At 40.2% G+C, this 25,015-nt stretch overlaps 1 protein-coding gene across 1 annotated transcript in view; it reads right to left on the bottom strand.

Moving 5' to 3' along the window:
• DGKK (diacylglycerol kinase kappa) overlaps positions 1 to 25,015 on the bottom strand; it is a 147,638-nt gene that overhangs the window by 88,944 nt on the left and 33,679 nt on the right. Inside the window, exons 2-4 of the mRNA XM_032475258.1 lie at positions 8,835 to 8,945; positions 8,157 to 8,237; positions 5,713 to 5,817 (exon numbers count right to left, since the gene is read on the bottom strand). Coding sequence (XP_032331149.1) covers positions 5,713 to 5,817; positions 8,157 to 8,237; positions 8,835 to 8,945 — 297 coding nt within the window. The remainder of the gene's footprint in view (positions 1 to 5,712; positions 5,818 to 8,156; positions 8,238 to 8,834; positions 8,946 to 25,015) is intronic.

Genomic DNA, 25,015 nt, shown 5'->3' on the forward strand with positions numbered 1-25,015 from the left:
ATTCTAAACTGAATCTTGTAAACAGGGTATTTCTGATCTTTTTTAAAAAATCAATTCAGCTACTCTATGTCTTTTGTTTGATGAACTTAAATCATTTACATTTATGGTAATTATTGATAAGTGAGAACTTAATATTGCCATTTTGATCATTGCTTTTTATATATCTTGCAATTATTTTGACCCTCTCTTCCACTCTTGCTGTCTTCCTTTGTTATTTGATGATTTTTTAAATAGTGATTTGCTTTAGTTTTCTTCTCTATGTCTTTTGTGTATCTATTATAGGTGTTTTGTGTATGTGCACGTGTGTGTGTGTTTAGCTCAAGGCTTGCTTAAAATATCTTGTAGTTATAACCTTCTATTTTAAGTTGTTAAGAACTTAAACAACAGTATACAAAAATACTTTTACTCCCCCCTAACACTTATACTTTATGTTCCTGTGGCCAGAGTTTGCTTTTTAAATATTGTTCATCCATTAACAAATTTTTATCTACTAACTTTTACATTAGGGTTAAAAGTAATTCATGCACCCTTATCATTAATGAAACACCTTTGGCAGGTGAAATATTTCAGCCTGGGAGACTTAAAGAAAGAATAAAAAAGAGACAATTAGAAATAAGGAGCTGCTTAGAAGACTAGATTAAAAGGCTCTCTCCTTCTAATGAATTGTCATGGAACCATGGACCATGAAAACAGGAATGGACCGTAAAATTGTCTAGACTCCAGATTCTAGATTCTGAAGCATCTTTAGATCAATTCACATAGCCTTTATTTGAATGCTTCCAAATATGTAGAACTAAGTTTCTTGCAAAAGATTCTATTCAATGTTCCTAAAGCTCCAAATTTTAGAAAAATTTCCCCCTAATCTTTGGCCTATAAGAACTTTTGAACATTCAGTGTGAGCTTCAAGAATATCATCAGCTGTCTCTTGAGGTAGAAAGCTCCCTGTCTTTGAAAGTATTTAAAGCAAACTAAACAATTTCTTCTGGGAATATTGTATAGAAGATTAAATTTTCATAGTGCCATCAACAGGATGGCAGACTAGACATTCCCAATGCTCTTCCTCTCCCCCTCAGAAACAACAAATTTATTTTTGTTTGCCAACTACATGCCAACTAGAATAGCTCTGAGAGAGCCCAAGAATATAACAAAGAAGCTGCAGAAATGCTATGGAGCACAGAGACAGAATGGTCCCATAGAAGTGTAGTAAGCAGTTTACCTTCATTGCCCCATCCCCCAGTCTGGCAGAGTTTGGGACCAAGAGGAATCCCTTTGGTTTGACCTCCCCTAAGACAAGGGAAAAGGAAAGTAGGAGGACAGGAGGGCTCCAGCAGCCCTCATCAATGCTTTGAACACAAGCAGCTTTCACCATGGAGGTGCCCTGAATTCTTCATTGATGTTGAACCTAGCTGATGGAACTGCCTGGAACCCGTGCTGCTGTTACCACCCACTAGAAAGAGCTGCTGCAGCACTCTCCTCCCCAGGGAAATTACCACCCCTGCACCCCCACTGAAGAAGTGCCTCTGTACCCCCTCACCAAAGCTGATAACATAGCATCCTGCTCCCCCATGCCAGAGCCACAACCCTGACTCCTGCAACCATGTACATGCCCTGGACCCCAGTTCTGTGGCTGCTCAGCACACGCCCATGCCTCACACACTAGGGCTATCATGATGAATGCACCTGCCCACCAGTTCAAGGTGGTTTGTTTTAGATGTCCCTGAGCTCCAACCTTGGTGCCATAGCTACTCTGCAGGTCCTCACATTCCAGACACCAACACCACTGCCACCACAAATGTGTTTTTGCCCCCTGATCCTGGCACCACTGCTAACACATGTGTGCCCGTGCACTGGACCCAGCAACATCACTGTGGATACCCACATACTTGGTCACTGAAGTCCACTTCAGTCTTTCCCAATGCTGACCTCAGCTTATAGAGCTCTGCAGGAGTTATGCCTCTGTGTCCTCCCTGAGACCAGAAGTGCTGCTGCACACACTGGAGCTGGAGCCACTACATCCAATCCAGTTGGGACTGTCACACCCACCTATAGGTAAAAGTCTTTACCCCTGAAGACAGTCCATAAAGTCTTGAAGAGATGAGTGCTCCCTCAAATGTGCAAACATCAACACAAGGCTACCAAAAACACACACACATACACACACACACATCAAGGAAACACGACACGACCAAAGAATTATAATAATTTTCCAGTAACTGACCTCAAGAAAATAGAGATCTATGAGTTCCCTGAAAATGAATTCAAAATAATTGTTTTAAAGAAGCTCAGTGACCTACAAGAGAACACAGATGGACAACTCAATGAAACCAGGAAAACGATTCATGAACAAAATGAGAAGTTCAACATAAAGATAGAAATCATAAAAAAGAATCAAACAGAAATTCTGGAGTCGAAAAATTCACTTAAAAATGAATAAAATGAAAAATACAAAAGAGAGCTTCAACAGCAGACTTGATCAAGCAGAAGAAAGAATAGGTCATTTGAAATTTGAAATGGGTCATTTGAAATTATCTAGTTAGAGAAGAAAAAAAGAATGAAAGGAAAAGAATGAAAGTATGAAGGAAAGCAAACCAATATACACATTATGGGAGACCCAGAAGGAAAAGAGAGAGAGAGAGAAAGGGGCAGAAAGCTATTTAAAGAAATAGTGGTTTAAAACTTTCTAAATCTTCAGAAGGAAATGGACATCGAGATTCTTGAAGTTCAAAAATCTCCAAACAATATCCACCTAAAGGATACTGCACTGAGATACATTATAATCAGATTGTCAGAAGTCAAGAACAAAGAGAAAATTTTAAGCATCAAGAAAAAATAAGCTCATCATGTATAAGGGAACCCCCATAAGATTATAAGCAATTTTCTCAACAGAAACCTTGCAGGCCAAAAAAAAAAAAAAAAAAAAAAAAAAAAAAAAAAAAAAGAGGGAGATGATGTAATCAAAGCACTGAAAGAAAAAGAAAAAAGAAAACCTTATAGCTGAGAATACTATACCTGGCAAAATTATCCTTTAAAATTAAGTACAGGTAAAGTCTTTCCAAGACAAACAGAAACTGAGGGAGTTTGTCACCAGTGGACCTGCCTTACAAGAAATTCTTAAGGTAGCTCTTCAAATTGAAATGAAAACATGCTAAACAGCAACAAGAACGTATATGAAAGGATAAATCTCACAGGTGAAGGTAAATACATCGATATATACAGATTAATAAAATTCTTCCCCACTCTTATCTTGGCATTGATAATCCTCCATAATCATAAATCTTTAGACATACTTATTAAACTCACTTTCCCAAACTATTCCTGGTTAAATAAAGCCCCCTTCTGTTCTACTCCAAAAAGGTTCTATTTTCTGTTACTCAGCTTTTGCTTATGCCAATTCCCCTACTTGGGACCTCCCCTTGGCCCTATTCCCCTGCCACCAACAAAATCCTATTCATCTTTCAAGGTCAGTCTCCAATCTCTCCTCTATCAACTCTTCCCAAAGGACTCCAGCCCATACTTATCTCTTCCTCCCCTGAACTCTCATACCACTATACAGTCTGTTTCATTCATCTGGCAATCAATCATGCACTGCCTTGTAACACCTCTGAAAACTTATTTCTCTTGAATACTGTCATTAACTGGTTTTTTTGTGTGTATATCTTATCTCCCCAACTAAAAAAGCTCATTGAGGCCAGGAGCCAAGACTACACCTTCTTTTCAACTCTCTGTGGAACAAAACTGGGCACCTAGTTGGGGCTCATTTTTTAATGTGTACTGACTGGTTTCTGATAGGTTCCTCTATTACTTTGTACTGACTTTGATAGACCATTAAGTCCATGATTAATCTTTCAGCCCCTGTCAGGCATTGGTGGTGACCATTAGAGATAAGGTGCATATGAGAGAAATCATATTTAATTCTTTATGCCTCAAGCAAGACAAATTGCTATGATGCTGGTAGTAAGATATTTTACTACCAGCTAAAAGTGTTCCTTAATAGATTTAGGCCCCTGGAGGAGTTCCACAGAGGTTGTGATTATAACCTGAAACATAACTCTTTCAAGAGAGTTAACAGGGAGATTTTTTTTTCCTTTCTAGTTTGTGCTGGGTAGTCAACATGAAGGTGTTTAATTCAGTTGAGTCAGGAAAGGCACATCAATGCTCTGATGGCTTTCTCTACAAGTTTTTGCATTCCTGGACTAATAATTAAAATTTAAAATATTCTATGTGGCCTTTTATGCCAACGTGAAATTAAGAAGTCCTTCAATTTGGATACAGATAAGCCAAGGGAAGAAAAGGGATTGGTCCACAGGAAAGGAGCATGGAAATCACTTTTTTGTGGCCACCTCTAATACTAAGCCATAGTGACCTTATGGGAGGATGGGCAGGAGGGATGAGATGTACTTCTCCATTAGGAAAAGAAGAAAAAAGTAACAAAGGAGTGAAATGCTGAGTGCTAAGTTACATAAAGACCATCCTCAGATTCTAAGCAAAGAATCTCTCAGTTAAGTATTCACAGCGTGGACTTGGAAGAGGTGTTAACGGTGTGTGGAGAGATACCTAGTCCCCAGTTCAGTCAACTTGCCATGTACTCATAGACATGAGTGGCAGAGTGTATCGTTAGGAAACTAAGTGGTCAAAAACCTGAGAAGTCATGGGGAGTGAGGACAGATGGTTTTTCTCTGAAGCAGTGTTTTTACTTCTAAAACCCACTAATACCCATTATGTTACACTGCTCCATCCCAAATGCCTATAACAATCCTCTACCCTTTGCTAGTTATTTAAGACATCAGGTTCTTTTAAAGGATGGATTCATTCCCCCTTTTATCTCCAAGATCTTCACAGCAGAACATTGCTTTAAGATGAACCATGCATCATTTCCTTTCTAAACCTTGGCTCCAAGATTACCCTTAGATTCATTTATTCATTCAATACATATTTATTGAGCCTCAACCTATGCCAAACACTGCTCTAAGTAGACAAATGACAAAAATTCCTCCCCTCCTGAAACTTACATAACTTCTAAGTGTGGTAGATTTGTAGAAGAGTGAGCTGAGGGTATAGCCCAGAGTTTGAATGTTGGTAGCACTTGTTGCTGGAAGAGGTGGCCAGGGGTTTGGTATTGCTAAGGAAAAAAGGAACCTTGCTAAGCTTTGAGGAGGATGGCTCCTTGCTGTTACCTCTGCATTTACTTTGTTGTAGACAGTAAACAGAAAGGCAGAATGGCATAATGGTTAAAGACATAGGCTTTAGGGTCACAAAGCCTAGGTCCAAATCCTGGCTTTGCTACTGAGTAGTTATTTCTTCTTCGTCTGCTTCCTTCTCCTTCATGAGTCTGTTTCCTTAGTTGTTACTGTAATCACTCAGCAGACCCAAGTCAAGACAGCTGATGGCACCTATGCTAACATAAGTGTATCTAAGTTAGCTGCTCACATACATCTCGAGTGCCTCATCCACTGAGCATACAGTAATATCTACATATCAAGTGGGTGCATACAAAAGTATCTAAACCACATAGTTACCAAGGTTTGAGTCTAAGTGAATTACTCCTATTTATAAATAGGTCTAAACAGGTTTCCTAATGATATTCATCCATAATTCCTGACCAGATGGTATCTGCTTCCATCTTATTTCCCTGTCTGAAAGGTGGCTTAACTAATATAATCAATTAAATGTTTACCCCTGAGAGTCATGTGGATCCTCTACTATTTCTCTTACCTTACGAATTTCTCCCTGTTGGACAGTTTTTATTACGTTAATCCATTCTTCCATGTCTTTCCGGTTGGGCGCAGCCAGGGTAACTTTTCGTTGTGGTGTGATCACCTACACAAAAAATCAAATTAGAAGCTTGTTCTTACTCCAAAACTTTGTCCCCAAACAGAGCCTTTGAACTCTCCAAGAAACCAGACAGATCTGCCACGCACAACCCAAGCCACTTCTTAAATATAAGACAGAAGTTCCCAGAGGTACCCACAGTTCCTTAGATATCTGCCCTAAATTATAATGATGATGACAATAGTAAAAACAACATTTTAATGGCACTTACTACATGCTGGGCACTGTTCTATTATACTTTTTGTGTATAATTTATTTCAGTCTTCATGACAACCCCATGACATGGGCATTATTGTTTTTCTCACTTCATAGTCAGGAAATCTTTCCATGGCAAAGAGAGTTAAATGACTTGCCCAGGACCACCTAGCAGGTAAAAAGCTAAGCCAGAATTAAAATTCAGATTCTTTGGCTCCAGCACACATGCTTTTAAACACTAAGCCATGTGCTACTCAAACGAGGTTGCTGGAAAATCCTCCTTGCTTACTGCTGCTCTGTCTACTTGAAAATGGTAAAAGGGTATATTTTTCATTGGGATGTGCCTCTATCTGCTTGTGAGGAGAGTTAGAATGGAGTGAGGAAACTGAAAATCCAGTTTCCTTCTTTCTTATGGTCGGGGACAACCTGAGAGAATTTTACCATACTCTCTCTTAATACTGCTTGGTGCAAGAACCATATCAGGAGCAATGAGAAAGCCATGCTGAGGGTCTAGCAGAGGTAGACCATCATCAGGACTTTGTCTTTTCCCAGGGGGCAGGAGGGAGCATGGATAGCTATAGCATCACTTATCGTTTCAATGGTCCTACTTGCCTTCACTACCAGCCCCACCTCACCCCCAAATCTTGGAGCTAGAGCTCATCACACCAACAAGCAATTTCATTTTGTGTTAAATGGCAACAGGAACTAGTGAGAACCATGACAACAGCCACTCCTTTCGTCCAAACCCATTCTTGTGTGGGGCTGATGAACAGGGCCTCTGTGTTTTAATTAGGCTAAGAGGAAACCTAGCCCTTATAATTTCTTTGTCTAATGGAGACCAAAAACACTAGTTTGTATACTCATCACCCAAAGGTTAAGCTTTTGGGGACTGGGTCAATGTAATCCTCAGCTTTATCCTGGGTCAGTGTAATGGAATGAGAGAGAAATGAGAGCAGGGTCTTCCTCTTATATCCAACTGCTCTCCTTTCAAAGAATGGATTGTGGACCAGCCAAGGAAGTAGTATATTGGGCCTGTAGCAATTTAGTCTGCTAAGTACCACCCTCCACCTGCCTGAAGAGTAACCCTAGTCTTCATAAGCCACCAGTGAGGCTGGGAAAAGGCATTTCTGGGAGGAGATGGGTAGGAGAAGTCCTAGGCCAATGGACTTGCTATTTTTCAATGAGCTTTCAGGTCTGGATTTATTTGAATGACCAAAGCCTTATATCAGCAGTGACAAGCCTTTGAATACTTCCCTAGAAAATCCTCTGCTTTCTTTGAGGTACTATCATCAGTAATCTCAGCATAGAGTAGCTTTCACTTTGGATTTAGGTTCTTATCTACTTCATCAAAGGAGAGAATATTATGTAGCTCGATTATTTTGATATATTCTACAACATATTAGCAGTCTCTTGAAAGCTTCCCAATGATACTCTTAAATTACCTTCACCAGGAAGATTGATTCCTTTTTTTAAACATTTTTTTATTGAGTTGTATTCATTTTACAATGTTGTGTCAAATTCCAGTGTAGAGCACGATTTTTCAGTTATACATGAACATACATATATTCATTGTCACATTTTTTTTTTACTGTGGACTACCACAAGATCTTGTATATATTTCCCTGTGCTATACAGTATAAGCTTGTTTATCTATTATGATTCTTACAATAGTCACTCCCCCTACCCCAAGATCAGCTCAGCTTTATATCAGGCTGGTAATAGGGAACAGGGCTATCACTTTTTTCCCCCATCGGTGGGCTGGTAGCAAATATTGACATGAATAATCTTTATTTTTTTCCTTAAAATTTTTTCTTTTCTTTTGGGGGGTAGGTAATTAGGTTTATTTATTTATTTATTTTAAATTTTTTTAAAAAAATGGAGGTTCTGGGGATTGAACCCTAGACCTTGTGCATGCTAAGTCCATACTCTACCACTGAGCTATACCCTCCCCCCACATGAATAATCTTTAGCACTCATTTGTGATGCTACTTTAAGTGGATTTCCATACACACTTTGGGATCAAAGGAGACTTGGGAAATCTGAACTCCAAAGAGGCAACACCTGGGTATGGCCACCCCTCTGCTCAGCTAGCTCCCACCCCTGCCCATTCAGTCATCCCTAATCTTACTTACACAAAAACTGTGGCAAAGGTTTCTACAGCTGCTTTCTGCCAAGGCAACTTGAGACAGATCAATTGTTTCAAAGCGTGCAAACTGGAAAGGTATAAGAGAGAGAGGGAAAAGGAACCATGTGGTTAATGAAGCAAAGAGACACTAAAAGGTAAACACACACACACACACACACACAAAGGCATACTAATAGGCATGTTTGGCAGTCATGATCCCATGATCTCTTTGGCTTGAATGCTGGGATTTATCTGGCATCATGGGATTTATCTGGCATCATGATTTTTATGGATATATCATGTGACAAACAAAAAACAAACTAAAACATAACTCTTCCCAAAACTTTTGTGTGGATTTATAGGAAAGCTTAGGTAATTCAGGGTTATTCAAAACTAAGGGTTTATGCTGGAAAAGATATGGTCTATGGATCTGATCTAGATAGGGCTCTAGTGAAGCAGATAAGGGTTATCCACCTTAATGCTTACCAACATATCTTTACCTGTTGGCCCATCTCACCACAAAACATTTCCTGGTATCCACCCACTAACCCAATTGAAAAAAAAATATATATATTTATATATATATGTGTGTGTATATATATATATATATATATATTTATATATATGTGTGTACACACACACACGCACACACACACACACACACACTATATATATATTCTCTTACCGCAGGATGGTGTGCAAAGCAGAGCCTTTGTCCTCGAACCAGAAAATATCTAAGCTTCCATCTCTTGAAGGAGTTACAGTTCTTCAGCAGTGGTCCTTCCTTCAGTATTTTCTGAAAGATAGAAGCATAGTGTTGAGTAATTAGATCAATTTGCAAGACCATATCACTTGTTTTCTCAGTCGAGAAGATCCAATATCTGGAAGGCTCTATCTCTGTCATGTATCTGAGGGCCAGGCAAGAACACAAGGAAGTTAGTTCAGTCACAAAAGGCATTGGTTACCCTTGGATAACACATTCAGGATGATGTAGGCTCTAAGTTTCTTAGGATACATGGCCCGAGAACCATGGAAAACATCTCCATTGGCGATGGGAGGAGGGGAGGAGGGGCAAGAATATATTCTTAAGGAAGAACAAATGGTAGGGGAAGAGGCTGCGTTCAGGAAAGGCAGGTTTTCTAGAAGTCTCCAGGTTGTAGGTATGGACAAAGCTTTCCTGTCAGCTTTCTTAGAGTGTCTCTTTGAGAATACTAAGTTGGATCACACCCTTTCCCTGCTCACAAGTCTCCAATAGCTTCCTGCCACTTTTAAAACCAAATCCAAAGTTTTTTCCATGGCCCTCAAGGGATTCATGATCTGGCGAACACAAAAAGGGCACCAAAAAGGAACTACCTTCTGATTACTTTCTTTCCACATCTCATAATCTGACCAAGTGATTTTTCAGTTACTTGTTGGACTAACCAAGCAGAGAGTCTACTTATCATTTTTACTATTTAGAAGGTTCTCAGTTACATTTATAGGATACAAATCAATATGCAAGACTACCATTTGGGAGAAGTACTCATACCCACCAAGCTGACACCAAACCCATTCTGAATGGACCAAGACACAGATTTAGTTTAAATCACCAAATCAAGGCTCTATTATGAATTCCATCTACCATCTAAATTAGAATTCACCCCTTGGTGGTTGTGGAAGTGGATTTGTTTCTATGGCCCACCTAGTGTTTTTCAAAGTTTTAGGCACATTAAAAAATGCTCAATATCACTAATCATCAGAGAAATGCAAATCAAAACTACAATGAGGTATCACCTCACACCAGTCAGAATGGCCATCATTCAAAAATCCGCAAATGACAAACGCTGGAGAGGCTGTGGAGAAAGGGGACCCTCCTACACTGCTGCTGGGAATGCAGTTTGGTGCAGCCACTGTGGAAAATAGTATGGAGATTCCTCAAAAGACTAGGAATAGACTTAACTGTATGACCCAGGAATCCCATTCCTGGGCATATATACAGAAGGAACCCTTCTTCAGGATGACACCTGCACCTCAATGTTCATAGCAGCACTATTTACAATAGCCAAGACATGGAGACAGCCTAAATGTCCATCTTTATCCAGATGACTGGATAAAGAAGTGGTGGTATATTTATACAATGGAATACTACTCAGCCATAAAACCCGACAACATAACGCCATTTGCAGCAACATGGATGCTCCTGGAGAATGTCATTCTAAGTGAAGTAAGCCAGAAAGAGAAAGAAAAATACCATATGAGATCGCTCAAATGTGGAATCTAAAAAAAACAAAACAAAACAAACAAACAAACAAAAAACAAAGCATAAATACAAATCAGAAACAGACTCATAGACATAGAATACAAACTTGTGGTTGCCAAGGGGGCGGAGGGTGGGAAGGGATAGACGGGATTTCAAAATTGTAGAATAAACAAGATTATACTGTATAGCACAGGGAAATATATACAAGATCTTATGGTAGCTCATGGAGAAAAAAATGTGACAATGAATATATATATGTTCATGTATAACTGAAAGATTGTGCTGAACACTGGAATTTGACACAACATTGTAAAATGACTATAAATCAATAAAAATGTTATATTGTTAAAAAACAAACTTTTTAAGAAAAAAGTCAATAAATTAGAATATATATGCAAAAAAAGTTTTTAATTAGTTGATAATATTTAAAAATAAGAAAATTTCAAATAAAAATCCGTTTCTTTTTTTTTTTTTTTAAATCAGAACATCTGGTAACAGTGGACCAATCTCCTCACATGGTAGTAATCTGCTGGAATGGACTAGCAGCTACTCCCTTCAGATGGGGCATCTGACTCCAGTGGGTATTTAAGTTTGGGAAACTGTCTAAACAATCCTTTGCAACTCCCCATTCTCCCAAATATACACATATCTATTCCACTACCTCTTCAATTCTCTAGTCAATAAGTTAGTACTAACGGATAGAACCTCTGTATGTCCATTGAAAAGTCAGTTCATTGCAATCAGAGTTTACCTGAATCCTCTTGATAACTTATAGGAGTTTCAAGGTTGCACCACCCTTGAGAGGTTTACAAAAGACTAGCACCAAGGAGTCAAGAGAAAGAGACCAATAAGATCTTGTGGGAAGTGGGAGGGTGGGGTGGAGAGTGAGAAATTACATTTATATTGTTAAATTGAGTCATCAGTGAGAAAACAACTCTTGTCTAAGCATTGTGATTACATCACTCTTTCCTTTCTCTGGTCAGATGGCCTACGATTTACACTCTCAATATAATGGTATTTGTTTCTCTCTATCCTGACCTCACCTCTATGTCATATATTCTTCCACACTAAGTCTTCATGATACCTTGGCCATCGTATTTACCCCTTTCTGCTGAAGACTGAAGTTTGAAATTTTCACTACTCCAAGTATGTACCACTGAAGCCACACTCATTATTTCTACCCTTTCCCCAACTTATTCTGCTCTGTCAGTGACTAAATGCTTCTCTTGTTCTTATTTTGTCACATATGGTGTTCCTTGTAATAACTCATTTATATTTTTTGGCTGGATATTTTCCCCTTCCTTCCATTTTCAATTTAAAACCTCCCTTTACCTCAACTGCTTTTTCTTGCCTCTGCTACTCTACCCAGCTCTCTTCTCCTCCTGTTCCTTTCAGGGGTAGGTTGATAGGGTGAAGCGGCAATGAGGAAACCAGGAGGGGGGTTTGTTTTCCAGAAGATTCCCAGAATCCTGGACCTTTTGGTTCTTTCAGAAAATTCCCATACCCTGGTGATCTGACATACTAAAGTAAATAGAATTTAGCCTCTTCTCCCCAGCTACTTCCTTCCATCAACCCTTAGTAATGATTGCTTTTTTTTTAAATTGAAGTATAGTCAGTTTACAATGCTGTGTCAATTTCTGGTGTACAGCATCATGTTTCAGTCATACATATACATACATATATCCCTTTTCATATTCTTTTTCATTATAGGTTACACAAGATATTGATATTCAATGATCACTTTTTAATTGCACTTTCTGGTACTTAAGAAATGTTCTCTTTTCTTCCCTTACTTGTACCCTGCTAATTACTGGCATCCTGTTATCCATCCAAGGACACAACAAACCAGTTAGTTAATTAGTTAATTAATCTATTAATATGAGGACACAGTGAATCATCAAAACCCTCAGTTCTCATTCCATGAACCTAGCATTTGTCACAGACAAGAAAAGTAAAGAAAGACTTCATGATGCATCTATCATTGGATAAAGTGCTTCATTCATAGTTTCTGAGCTTCTACTATGGACTCCACCTTTTGCTAGGTCCTTGAGGGCAGGTAAAGAAGTTGCACATACATTCCGTGTCTCAAAGATACGGGTAGTGGGAGTGGAGGGGAAGGGACTGATAATTCACGTAGAAAAACATGAAGTTATGTGAGCTCAGGAAACCATTTGAAAGAGCCTTAGGGGTTTCAATGTACATTGCCCTAAATGTTTACCTTCTGGTTCCATCAAGGTGGTGGCTAACCACTCACACGTCCTGTCACTGAGTACACCAGCCAAATCACAATTATCTCCTCTCCATCCCACGATATTAAGCTGGTCACTTTGAAGGCACTAGCTTTAAGTGTAGGGCTGTCTACTCAGTGCCCATAGAAAGCTACCTGGTAATAGAAGAGTCAACAACATAGCTGGAAGAACTGGCAAGCCCAAGCCTAGTTGCTGTGAAGTTCTAGGTGATCATGACTGAATGGTGACTGGTGTTACTGGTTCATTCCATTTTTCAAGAGAAGCTGGTGATCCAGGCAAAAATTTGGGCGAATTTTTGTAATAAGGAAATATTAACTACTAACAAAAACAAACAGATAAAAAGCTTGTGGGAGCCAAATAAAACATGTACGAGGCCAAACTCAGTGCACAGGCAACCGGTTTGCAATCTCTGAACTATAATTACTGTCACTTTTTCTAGAGGACAAAGTGAGTGAGTGGTAGGTATTTTTGGCATCAGAGGAGGCTGCATTATTATGAGTTCAGAGTTTGTGTGTGAGGAGCCTGTACATGTGAGGTATAGATTACCAAGTTGGGGACAGATAAATGTTTATATGATTGATGTCTAGTAGGGAGAAAGGTTAGAAGGCCATATAAGAGTTTCTTAAATTCTAAACACAGGCTCTATATTGTCAACTCTGAACTTCTACAAATATCCAAATCTGGGTTGGGAGAAGGTAGAGTTTCTGTAGATTCTTTCCCTTTAAACATTGTCCCCCTTTGGGAGATGTTTCTAAATAAACCATGGCTTACTTAAAAACACCGTAAGCAGCCGCCAGAAGCCAGTCTGAACAAGCAGAAGTTAAACACCACTCAATCAATGGGTTACCTCAAATCAGTAAAATACGTGCATGCAAAGAAACCTGTACCTGCTTGGGGCCACTAAACTTAACAAGGAGAGGAGACAAAAATTGGAAGAAACAAACAAACAGATACATCTTGCAAAGCGAGGCATTGGCAGAAGTGCCCTGGTCTATCCTGTAAGAGGATTTGTAGAGTGCTTCCCAGTTCCTGGTTTCTCGCAGATAACATCATTTCACTGACCCTTTGCCATAACCATGTGGAGTGTTACTTCCAATTTCCAGATGGGGCGTTCTCCTGTTTTTTTTTTTTTTTTCTTTTAAACTCACTATCCAAAAATAACTAGAAGGGTAAGGAGAATTCACAAATATACAGCACTTTGCAATGGATAAAGTGCTTTTACTTTTGTTATTGAATCTTCCCAGCAGCTGTCTGAAGTAGATAATGAAGGGCATCAAACTCAATTCTGACCTATGAAGGACACCTTGAACTTTGGTTTCCCTAAGTGGCTTGCCCGTATGTTTCTTTCAAGAGATCTTCAAGCTATTTAAAATTTTTACTCTCAAGATCATCAATGTTTGTTGGACATTTTTGAGATTTTGCCACATCTTGGGGCTATAATGTGTGTCAGAAAATGCATTTCTAATGATATTTTGGAAGGCAATGAAGAATAGGATTTCTTCCAAATTTTTTTCTCATGGTCACCTTTACAGGCACACGGCTATTTCATAAATTGGGGCACACCTATAATCCTCTTGGTCCACACTGCCACATTCCCATGGCAATATTTGTGAGGCTGCAGGTAGGAAGACGTTAGGCAGGGTCATTGGATCCTTGTACATCCTGAAACGCCATGTAACCCACCTAATGCTTCTTAAACTGGAATATATTGCCAGCAGGTCTTCAAGTCTTTCCTGAGAATTCTATCTGACATTAAAACCCAAATAGAGGGGGGAGGGGGGCATAGCTCAGTGGTAGAGTCCATTCTTAGCATGCACGAGGTCTGGGTTCAATCCCCAGTACTTCCACTTAAATAAATAAAAATAAATAAAAACCTAATTACCTCCCCACTCACCCAAATAAAAAAAAGTTAAAAAAAAAGCCCCAAATAGCACTGATACCTCTACTCTTAAACTCTCAAGGCTGGCTGTTTTGTAGTGGGAGTGAGTGTGGTGTTGAGTTCAGTCACCACAGACATCAACTGGCTTCATTCAAATCCAAGAGCACAAGATTTATCGAGGCATAGGTGATAGAGGTACTGAGTAATTTTATAATAGTAATTTTGTAATTACAAAATAGTAATTTTGTAATAGGTGGTTTAAAATCATATCCTATTACAAAATTCACACAAAATGTCTTTGCATAAACTGTGGCAGCCCTTGCAAAGAAAGCTAGACTTTGGAAAGCTCTGTTCCAGTTTCCTTTTGCATCCTCTTTAATAAGCCCATCCCCAAATCCATTATTCCCAGAAACTCCTGCACTCTGGCCCCAGTGACCTCTCTCCCTGACGCTCTACAACTCAGCACATACAAATTAATTGCCAACAGCGATGGTGAGCATTTCCCTTGCTCCATTTTTATAAAATATCTTCTATAAAATATCTCAACAGGGTATGTAAAGTGGCCCAGTTGCCTCTATATAATTAACACCTGCCTGCTGCTTAATTGGGAAAGGGCAAGTATGGCTGCCTCTGTGACCTTTTCCTGTGCTCCTCCAAAATCCCCAAAGCTTTGACTATCTGTTTTTCTATGGCTCAGCAGGTTTTTGATGGCTGAAGTTTTGGAGGATTCTCCTACCCTTTCCTAGCAAAAGAAGCCCCTATCACACAGCCAAATTGAATTCCACCTCCACCCAATCAAAAAGTAGGCAAGCATCATGACCTCCACCACTACCTGTTATTAGCTGGCTGCTCTTTGGTTTTCCTTCCTCATGCTGCTCTTGGGAGGGAGGCTTGGATCAAGTTGGGATGAGTAGTTTATCACTCCCCCGATGAAAACGGACTTCCACTAGGAGCACAGCTGGGGAAGCCAGATTTCTGGCTAGGAATGGTTCCTTCAGTCCTCAAACCTGGAACATCTATTCTCTTTGCTTTGGGGGTGGGGGTGACAGGAAGAAAGCCATTGCCTAACACAGGCCTGCCAAAGTTGATTCAGAGCAACAATGTTTGATTTGGTTAAAATGCAACTCCGGGTGCTTTAGGTGTTAAGAAAGTCCAGGCCCACTGCTTCACTGAAAGATTTATATTCCCCAAGGTCCTGTTGATGGAGCAGGAGTCAGACAGATTGGCTCCAGCCTTAGCCTTTTCTAGCTGTGTGACCTTGGGCAAATCACTTAACCTCTCTGAGCCGCAATTTCCTTGTCTATTGGCTGAGAATAGCTGGCAGAGTTTGTACCTGCCAGCCACTCTCTAAGTGTCTGTCCCTTGTGGATGGTGGAGGCAGGGGCTGTGCCCTAGCTCCACTCATCCCACTACTGGGAGATCCCCTCCCTGGTACTAGTGAGCCTGGCTGGCTCAAGCAGAAGAATGAGGACTAGGGTGACCAACTGTCCCAGTTTTCTCAGGACTTTCAGTGCTAAAACCAAGAGAGTCACGGGCAAACCGAGATCTGCTGGTCATCCTAGCACTCAGCAGCCAGGTCTTCCTACTGCTCAGGTCTGCAAGGACTACAATTGCAAATCCCTCCCACTGCTTCCTGTGCTAAGGAAGAATTACAGTGGAGCAACCACGTCCCTTCTCTCTATTCGTGAACTAAAACAGTTGAAAATGATGCGATGTTACATGAATAGGCATAAACTTTAACTAGTTCTTACATATCATTCCAAAGATACTTTATACACAAGCACAAACATATATACACATATATTCTTTCTTCTTCGCGTATATCATAACTCTCTAGGCACAATGTTTTGTTTCTTGCTTTCTACACTTAATATATCACTGAGTACTTTCCATATTGCTACATACTGGGGTGCCTTATTTCTTTTTCCAATTGCATGGCATTCCATTGTATGAATGTAATATGATTTATTTAAACAGTCCCCTATTGATGGATCGTGGTTTAAAATCTTACTCTATTACAAACAACGCTGCAATGATTCTGTATATACATGTCAATTTAACATCGGTGTGAGTACATTGATAAGATAAATATCAAGGTTTGGTAACATTAAAACATTAAAACTGGGACCATAGAGCCTAAAACCAGATGTCTTCTCAAATCGCTCTCCTCTTTTTCTTTTTCTATGATTGGAGTTTCCGAGGGATGGTAAGGACCTTTAATTGCTTGTGGACTGAGGAGGAGGTGAGCAATTTGGACCCAGGCTGACAAAGTGCAGAAAGCGGTAACCTGGCTCTTGGTAATTGTCCTGGGACTAGCAGCAGCCATAAGGGGGAAGAGCTGGGCTGAGTCTTTGTATGCTGGTTTTGAATGCTGGTTGTGCTGCATTGAACTGTGCAGCCTTGAACAAGCCTTTTCACTGCTAGGAGAGACCACTGGTAACTTGCCTCAGGGTGGGGATACAAGCTTGGGTCGATGTGGTTCAAAGTCTGTGCTCTTGCCACAAAACTGCCTTTTAACTTTCAGAGCTAACCTGACTTTAGTAATGTGTAATCTCCCTCCCTATCCTGCTAACGATGATGAAAATCAGACCTCAAGAGTGGCTACACTTACCCAAATCAAAGAGCAGATTAGTGACAGAACCAGGACTGGGCTTCTGGCCACTCTGTTTCAGTGGTGTGGGGAATCCTCACTGACCTCTTGAATGTGAGTGGTTTGCTACACGCACAGCCATTGAGTTTGCCCTGTATTGGCAGTAACTCTTGGATCATGCACATAGTTTTGGGGGGGCTTCAGCAGAATAGCATGGAAAGGGATGTGAGGAGACCAGCAGGAGCATGGCTTGACTCCAAGAGTGGGATCAAAGAGACAGACTGGGTCAGAGCTTTGGAAATTTGAGAGAAGTGACTTAGGGGAAGGCTTCTTGCAAATGGTTGGTTTTTCTCTGCAAATTCAGGGAAGATGAAAGATGTCAACTAGGGGAGGAAGGATTGGTTTTGAGACTTGGGAGAACCAAAAGCTTGCAAGCAGGAAATCCAGTGAAAGGAGCAGGCTACATAGAAGCTTAGCGGAAGACCCCTATTGCTACTGCCACGAAAAGGAAGTTCTGTGGTCACACAAGTCCCAAAAGGAAAGACACCAGGGAATTTTGGATACTGGTCTTTAACTTAACCAAGCTCACAGATGCCAGGAGACCCATTATCTTATCTAGTGCCGCTGACTTACGAAGAATGACAAAACATGCCTGCTTTCAACTGATTTCTTCTCCATCCTTTCACCTGATCATCAGTAGCCAGAGATGGATAGGATCCTCTAACATTCTTTGGATGTTTCTTCTCTTGAGGACACTACCCCCTGACAACTACTTCTAGCCCTTGGGTTCCACCACCAAACCACATGACTTCTTTCTCCTAACACCTACTATGAGACCAGTGGACCCTGTTCTGACTCTGGTGATGTCCTCATAGAAGCAGCTAGGGCAGCAATATCTTCTCTAAGTTTCTCTTCAACTATCCCTCTCCAAAGGAAGAGAGTTGTTTCTGGCTGACAAATAACTGCTATTTGTCCTTGCTTTACAGGCATGATCTATTTCACGTCCACAGAAACAGTCCTGTGAGGGAGCTGGAGAAGCTGAAGATTAGAGAGGTTGACTCATTCCAAATCTTGGTGAGTGGCAGTTGGGGTTTAAAGCCAGGCCTGTTTGACTCAGGTCTGTTTACCACCTGTCCTCTCAAAATCTTGAGCACCTAAAGGATGATGGTCATCATGGTCTGGCTTGGGTGTCAGATCCAACTTAAGGATCACTTCAGTCCACTTATTTCTCCCCCCAGGGGCCACTATTTCACCTAGCAGGAGGAGTCATGACCAGTAACGTCTGCAGACTTCCCACTAGTTTAGCTGAAGAAGACTAGGTACTGCAAATGATTTCACAAACGGGGAGGAAAAAAAATCAGTTTTTTTTTGGAGAGGTGCCTAAAATGTCATAATGCCATATTTTGCATATTTGGTACTTTGTAAAAATATGCTGGACCATGTCTAGGAGTGCCTAAACCTGGGGACTTCAGTCTTTAATTTTTATTTATTTATTTTTAATGGAGATAACAGGGATAGAAGCCAGGACCTCATGCTTGCTAAGCATGCACTCTACCACTGAGCTATACCCTCCCCCCTTAAAGGACTTCAGCCTTTAGAGGTGTCTTAGAATGCTTGCAACCTAAGGCCAAAAGGAACCTTGTAAGTATGTAAATGTGTAGCTCCTTTGCCTACAACTCACTCAAACAACGAAGTGATGGAGATTCAATTGGTGCTTCCTGTGCGTTGGTCTTTAAACATACCTCTTTCCAATCATGGCTTCCGATGCCTCTAATAATGTGGGTGCCACGAGCCCATGTCCCCTAACCACATGTACTTGAGGAGTTGGGGAGATTGCCTTATTGCCAAACTGGCCCCATGCAGACAGCCATCTGAAGACACGCACAGGACCTAAGAAGACCTTCACTAACAGGTCCTCTGGCAGCTGAAGTGATGAGATAACAAAGAGAGGATGTGTGAGTTTTCATTTTTTTCCAGCAAATATTAATTGAATAATTTTACTTTGCATTAGTCATCTTAATTCATGATTGTTGTTACCTTTATTTATTTTTTCATTGAAGTGCAGTCAGTTGCAACGTGTCAATTTCTGGTGTACAGCACAATGTCCCAGTCATGCATATACACACATATATTCATTTTTATGTTCTTTTTCATTAAAGGTTATTACAAGATATTGAATATAGTTCCCTGTGCTATACAGAAGAAATGTGTTTTTTAATCTATTTTTATATATTTTTCTTAGACTTATGAAGTGGTGTTGACAAGAATTGTGAGCTTGATAGACAGAAACTGATGCTAGAACCAGTTGGTTCTGCTTGCTTCTTGCAGCACTAGTAGTCTAGGGAAGATGCAACTCACTAATTCACTAGAAGCTGTGTGTGTGTGGGGGGAGTGGGAGGCACGTGTGCATTTAGGGTGTGTGTGTTTGCTTGCCTGCTTTGCTCCATCAGTGGTAGGTGAGAGCAGGAGCAAGGTCTCAGGGCACCTCAGGAGTGGGATTTGCTTGGGGGTAGGGTGGGGGGAAGACCCGTGGAAGCCTCCACTAACCCCTAAAGCTGTGGATAACCTTGCTGCCTCTGAACAGGGGACTGTCAGTGGCTGAGCAAAATTGCCTCACGTGGAGGCAGGAGATATGGTAGTTTGATAGCCCACCACACCTGGAGGGAATATGGATGGAAAAGCTGTGATTGCAGGAGACACTCATCTGTCAAGGAAGAGATTATGTTGTTGGTTTTGGTGACAGAGAAATTCCTGGCCAGGTAACAAAATTGAAAATCTGTGCCAGTTGCTAAAAGGAACAACCTTCCTGGAGTAGTAGTAGTAGTAGCAGCAGCAGCAGCAGCAGCAGCAGCAGTTGTAGTAGTAGTAATATGAATTACTAACAGTTGGTGAGTCTGTACTATGTGGGAAGCACTGTGTTAAATCATGGTATATGGGGTATCTCATTTGAGCTTAATCACAATTCTAAAATGTAGGTGCCATAACAATCCTCATTTTATAGACTGAAAGACTGAAGCTTAGAGAGATTAGGTAACTTCCCTAATAGGTTAATAAATGGCAGAGCTAAAATCTCTCTTCGAGTTTTACAGGACATGGAAGACCAGTTCTTCCTTCACTGAAAGAAAAAAAGGAAGGTTTAAATCACTGGTCTTATTTCAAGTTATACTGTATCCTATGTCAGTTGACAGAAGGAGGCAGGACTGGGCGGGGAGATTGGTGGTGTGAATCACAGCTATATGGTTTAGTTTCATTTCTGTTTTTAACATTACGTGCTAAAGTAATTAAGGTACTAAGAATTGTTTAATTTACACAGCCCTTTATCAGCTATAAAGATCTTGAGGGTTCTCACTTGATTCTGAAAACAACCCTAAGGAGTCAGCAAGGTAGATAATCCTATGGACTTTTTTGGAGATTAAAACACTGTGAACTCTGGGAAGTGAAGTGACTTGCCCAAGGTCACTCTGTAAACTAGTCTGGCCTCCTGACTTCTAGTGCAAGGCTCTTTTCACTGTATCTCTACATTTTATGTTTTCTGTGTTGTCTATCATTTCGATTAATAGTTTGTATTTTTAAAAAACGGGGGAAGGGGGTAGGAAGGGATAACTTTGGGAGTTTGAGATTTGCAAATGTTAACTACTGTAGATAAAACCCCAAATATCTTATGTAAAGCACAGGGAACTATATTCAATATCTTGTAATAACCTTTAATGAAAAAGAACATAAAAATGAATATATGTATGTATATGCATGACTGGGACATTATGCTGTACACCAGAAATTGACACATTGTAACTGACTATACTTCAATTAAAAAAAAAAGTTCAATTCTCTCTTCTTGTCCCTTTTCTGCCATCCAGCAATATAACTCTTTGCCATCAGTGCTGGTATACACGCATGGTCAAGTGTCCCATTGGCAGGCATCCTCGTGGTTAATGAAGGTAATACCATGCTGGTCCCCAAAGGGAAATTCTTCTCTGACCTGGATGATTCCTAGTAGCAATAATGAACAATTAACTTGGCCCGGCAACTACTGCACAGAAACATTTTACAAGGGTCTTACTAGGAAAGACTGTTCCCTTCCCTTCTCAGGGGCCACTACCCACAGCTTGTTCGGATGCTTTACTCTCAGACCTACTGCTACTCTTTTCATAGTTTTGGGCCTTCATTTATTTTCCTGTTGAAACACCATCCATCCTTTTCCAATTTCTCCCTGCAGGCAAACACCTGGTAAACCTGCACCCAACTCTGCCCTGCTTTCTAGCCAGGCTATATTTAAGGGATTAAGACTGCTCAACTCCTAAATAGCTACTAACTACAGTAATCAAATTCTGACACCCACCAGCCAGGGCTTAGAGTGAGGCTGACTGTTACCATCTGAGTTGTTTTTTTTTTTTTCAAATGGAGGTGCTGGGGTTTGAATCCAGGACCTCATGCATTCTAAGCACACACTCTACCACTGAGCTATACTCACCACCCCCTACCCCATAGGATCTATTCTTGATAGAAGGTGGAGAAGCTACCTTTTTGCCCTCCCACCAGCAGTGTGTGATCCTGCCTGTCACCCCACCAACTGTGCCTCTCAGACTTCATGGAGACGTTTGCCAGTTTGAGAGGAGGAAGATTATCAGTGAGGCTGAGTCTCTTTTCATATGTTTAAGACATGTATTTTTTTTCCTTTATTGAAAATGGTCTACTCACCTCCTTTGCTAATTTTTGTCTTTTAAAAAAATTTCTTTTTGGGGGGAGGTAAATAGGTTAATTTACATATTTTATTTAATGATTAAACCCAGGACCTTGTGCATGCTAAGCACAAACTCTACCACTTGAGCTATACCCCAAACCCTTCTACCATCTGGATTTTGTGCTGCTCAACTCTTGATAGCCTAACTGAAGGGGCCACCAGAAAAATACAAATGCACTAAGGGAGAGGGAGCAAGAGAGAAGAAGAAAGACATCAGTGGTATTATAAGTCAAGCTGATAGGCCTGGAAAGGAGGGAGAGAGGAGGAGTAAAAAAGAAATAAGACTAGAGTGAGCATGGAGGGGTGGCTGGGGGGTGCAAACACTCACAGACTTGTAGATGACAAATGGTACTCATTTTCCCACCAGTGATGCATATGATTCTCACCAGGTCTGGAACCATCTCACAACTACCATTTCATAGGCCCTGAGATGGTGCCTTAATCCACGTGTGCAACTCCCTGGTCTAAATTGCTGGGGAGGGAGCACTGCTGACTAAAATGGGAAGAGAAGGATTGTCAACTGAGACTTGGGGGGAGAGCAAGACCTGAATTGCACAAAAAATAAACAGTAGGCAAAATTGTCCTCTGGTAGGGGGAGGGGACCATTCTTTAATTGGAAACAGGGCCTATGAATTAGGATTGCTTAAGAAAGGGAAGGAACAGGGCAGATGGCGGGGGAGAGTCAGTGTGAAACAGACTCACTAATAGCAATATACATACACTACAATTGACACATAGGGAAATATAGAGACACAGCTAACCCCTTTTGCTCCTCATAATGTGATTAAAAAGTAATTTACAATACCCAAGACATGGAGACAACCTAAATGTCTATTGACAGATGACTGGATAAAGAAGATGTAATGTGTATGTATATGTGTGTGTATATATATATATGTATATATATATGTATGTATATATAATGGAATATGACTCAGCCATAAAAAAGAATGAAATAGTGCCATTTACAGTAACATGGATGGACCTAGAGATTATCATATTAAATGAAATCAGTCAGTCAGAGAAAGACAAATATCATATGATAATTCTTATATGTGGAACCTAAAAACATGACACAGATGAACTTATATACAAAACAGAAACAGACCTACAGACATAGAAAACAAACTTATGGTTACCAGAGGGGAAAGGAGAAAAGGGAGGAGAGGTTCATTAGGAGTTTGGGATTAGCAGATACACACTACTATATATAAAATAGATAAACAAAAAGTTCCTACTATATAGCATATGGAACTATATTCAATACCTTGTAATAACCTATAATGAAAAAGAATATATATATGTATAACTGAGTCAATATACTGTATACCAGAAACTAGCACAGCACTGTAAATCAACTATACTTCAATAAAAAATCATCTATTTGGCAATTAAAAAAGTAGTGTACTCACAAACAAAATTCTGATATCCACACCTTTTCTGAAATGTCTATAGTTAGGCATCCTGCTAAACAAGTTATATCCATTAATGCTAATACAATAATATTGCAAGGTAAATATTATTGGCCTCATATTACAGATAAGGCACTGAAGCTCAGAATGGTCAGCTGACTTTTCCAAGATAACATGCATTTACAAAGGGGGATGACTTTGAACCCAGGTACAAAGGGGGATGACTTTGAACCCAGGTCTATCTGATTCTAAAGCCTACACACATTTCTATTCATTATACTGTACACCTAGCATCTCTCTGCTGGAAACTGAGGGTTGATGTGGGGTGAGAGAGAGTGGATAATTTGCAAAACCACAAGAAATTTGAATGATCCAACTTGTGAGTTTTCCCAGAAACATTTGGACATGGATGCAGTATGGGCAGCAACATGGCACCTGGGAAAGACAGTGGGCTTAATGGACTATAAATTCCACAGAGCTTGTGCTCCAGTAGTAAACTGCTATGTGAGCAAATCATGCCACTTCCCTAACCTACCACCTCCTTGTTAGGAACTGCTGATAAAGATGCTGAAATTTGGTATTTGCTTCATCAAGAGAAGAAGGGAAGACCAAGACATAACAGAACAAAATGATTAATGTTGCTCAGATCTACTGCCATAAAGTAGCCTCCCATCAAATTAAAGATGGCAGCAAAGGATACATCCTGAGCCCAGGAATAGAAATTATTTCAAAACTGAGCATGCAAGGAAGGCAAACCTCAGTATAACAGTCTCTTGGTAAATCACTAATATGTGTCATAGCCGAGTTATGTCTGACAGGCAAAGTACCCAGAGTGCCACAACTTACCCATAGTAGGTACTTGATAAATGTTCATAAAATGAAAGTGAGTGGGGTACAACATACCTGGGGAGGACAATGAAAAAGGATGTTCTCAAATGTTCAGGGATCCATGTCCTATCAATTGGCTTCTAAAAGCTAGTTGCTGTTGTAGGAAAAACATGCAGATCCTTATATTTCCAAACACATATATTTAGGCAAAAGCCAATTTAGGACAGTAAAAAGGAGTATATATTTTGGAATTAAACAAACCCAGATTTGAAACTCAGCTACATCACTTATTCAGTGTGTGTCCTTGGACAAGTAATTTAACTTACAAACCTCAGCAGTTTTCTCTGCAAAAACACATATAAGGACACTCAACTCATAATAAGGGTCAAGGGAATACATGACTTAGTGCCAAGTAGAAATTCAATACATATTTCTTCTTTCTTTCTGTGGATTTGGTGGCAGTATTTTTTGACCCCTAAATTTTACCACAAGACTTATCATATGTAAGCATATATGTGGTTGCAATGGGGTATTGGGGGATTAATTTGAAATCAGTGTTTGCCCCAAATTTGGGAGTGTAACTTACATGGTAATAGGCTAAGCCCAGTGGGTCTTTACTACCAGTAGTTAGTGCGCTTTTGATTTTTGTGAATTAGTCCACGCAAAGCACAGACTTTCTTCTTCCCATGAGTAAGAGAGCAGGGATCACTGGGAAAGGAAACAAAGACTATAAATAGAAAATCAAATTGAAGTCTGGAGAAAAATCTGTGTCTGCTGTCCCTGTAAAGATACTCATACTGCCGGGAATTTTGCCCCCCTGCCCCCCAGAAAAAAGAAAATCAGAAGGGCTTCTGATCATAGGTCTGAATATTTAAGGTAAGTTAAGAGAAACATTCTATTCAATTCTGGAAGAGAAATCAGTGAGAAC

Source organism: Camelus ferus, chromosome X, assembly GCF_009834535.1.
Source record: "Camelus ferus isolate YT-003-E chromosome X, BCGSAC_Cfer_1.0, whole genome shotgun sequence".
NCBI lineage: Eukaryota > Metazoa > Chordata > Mammalia > Artiodactyla > Camelidae > Camelus > Camelus ferus.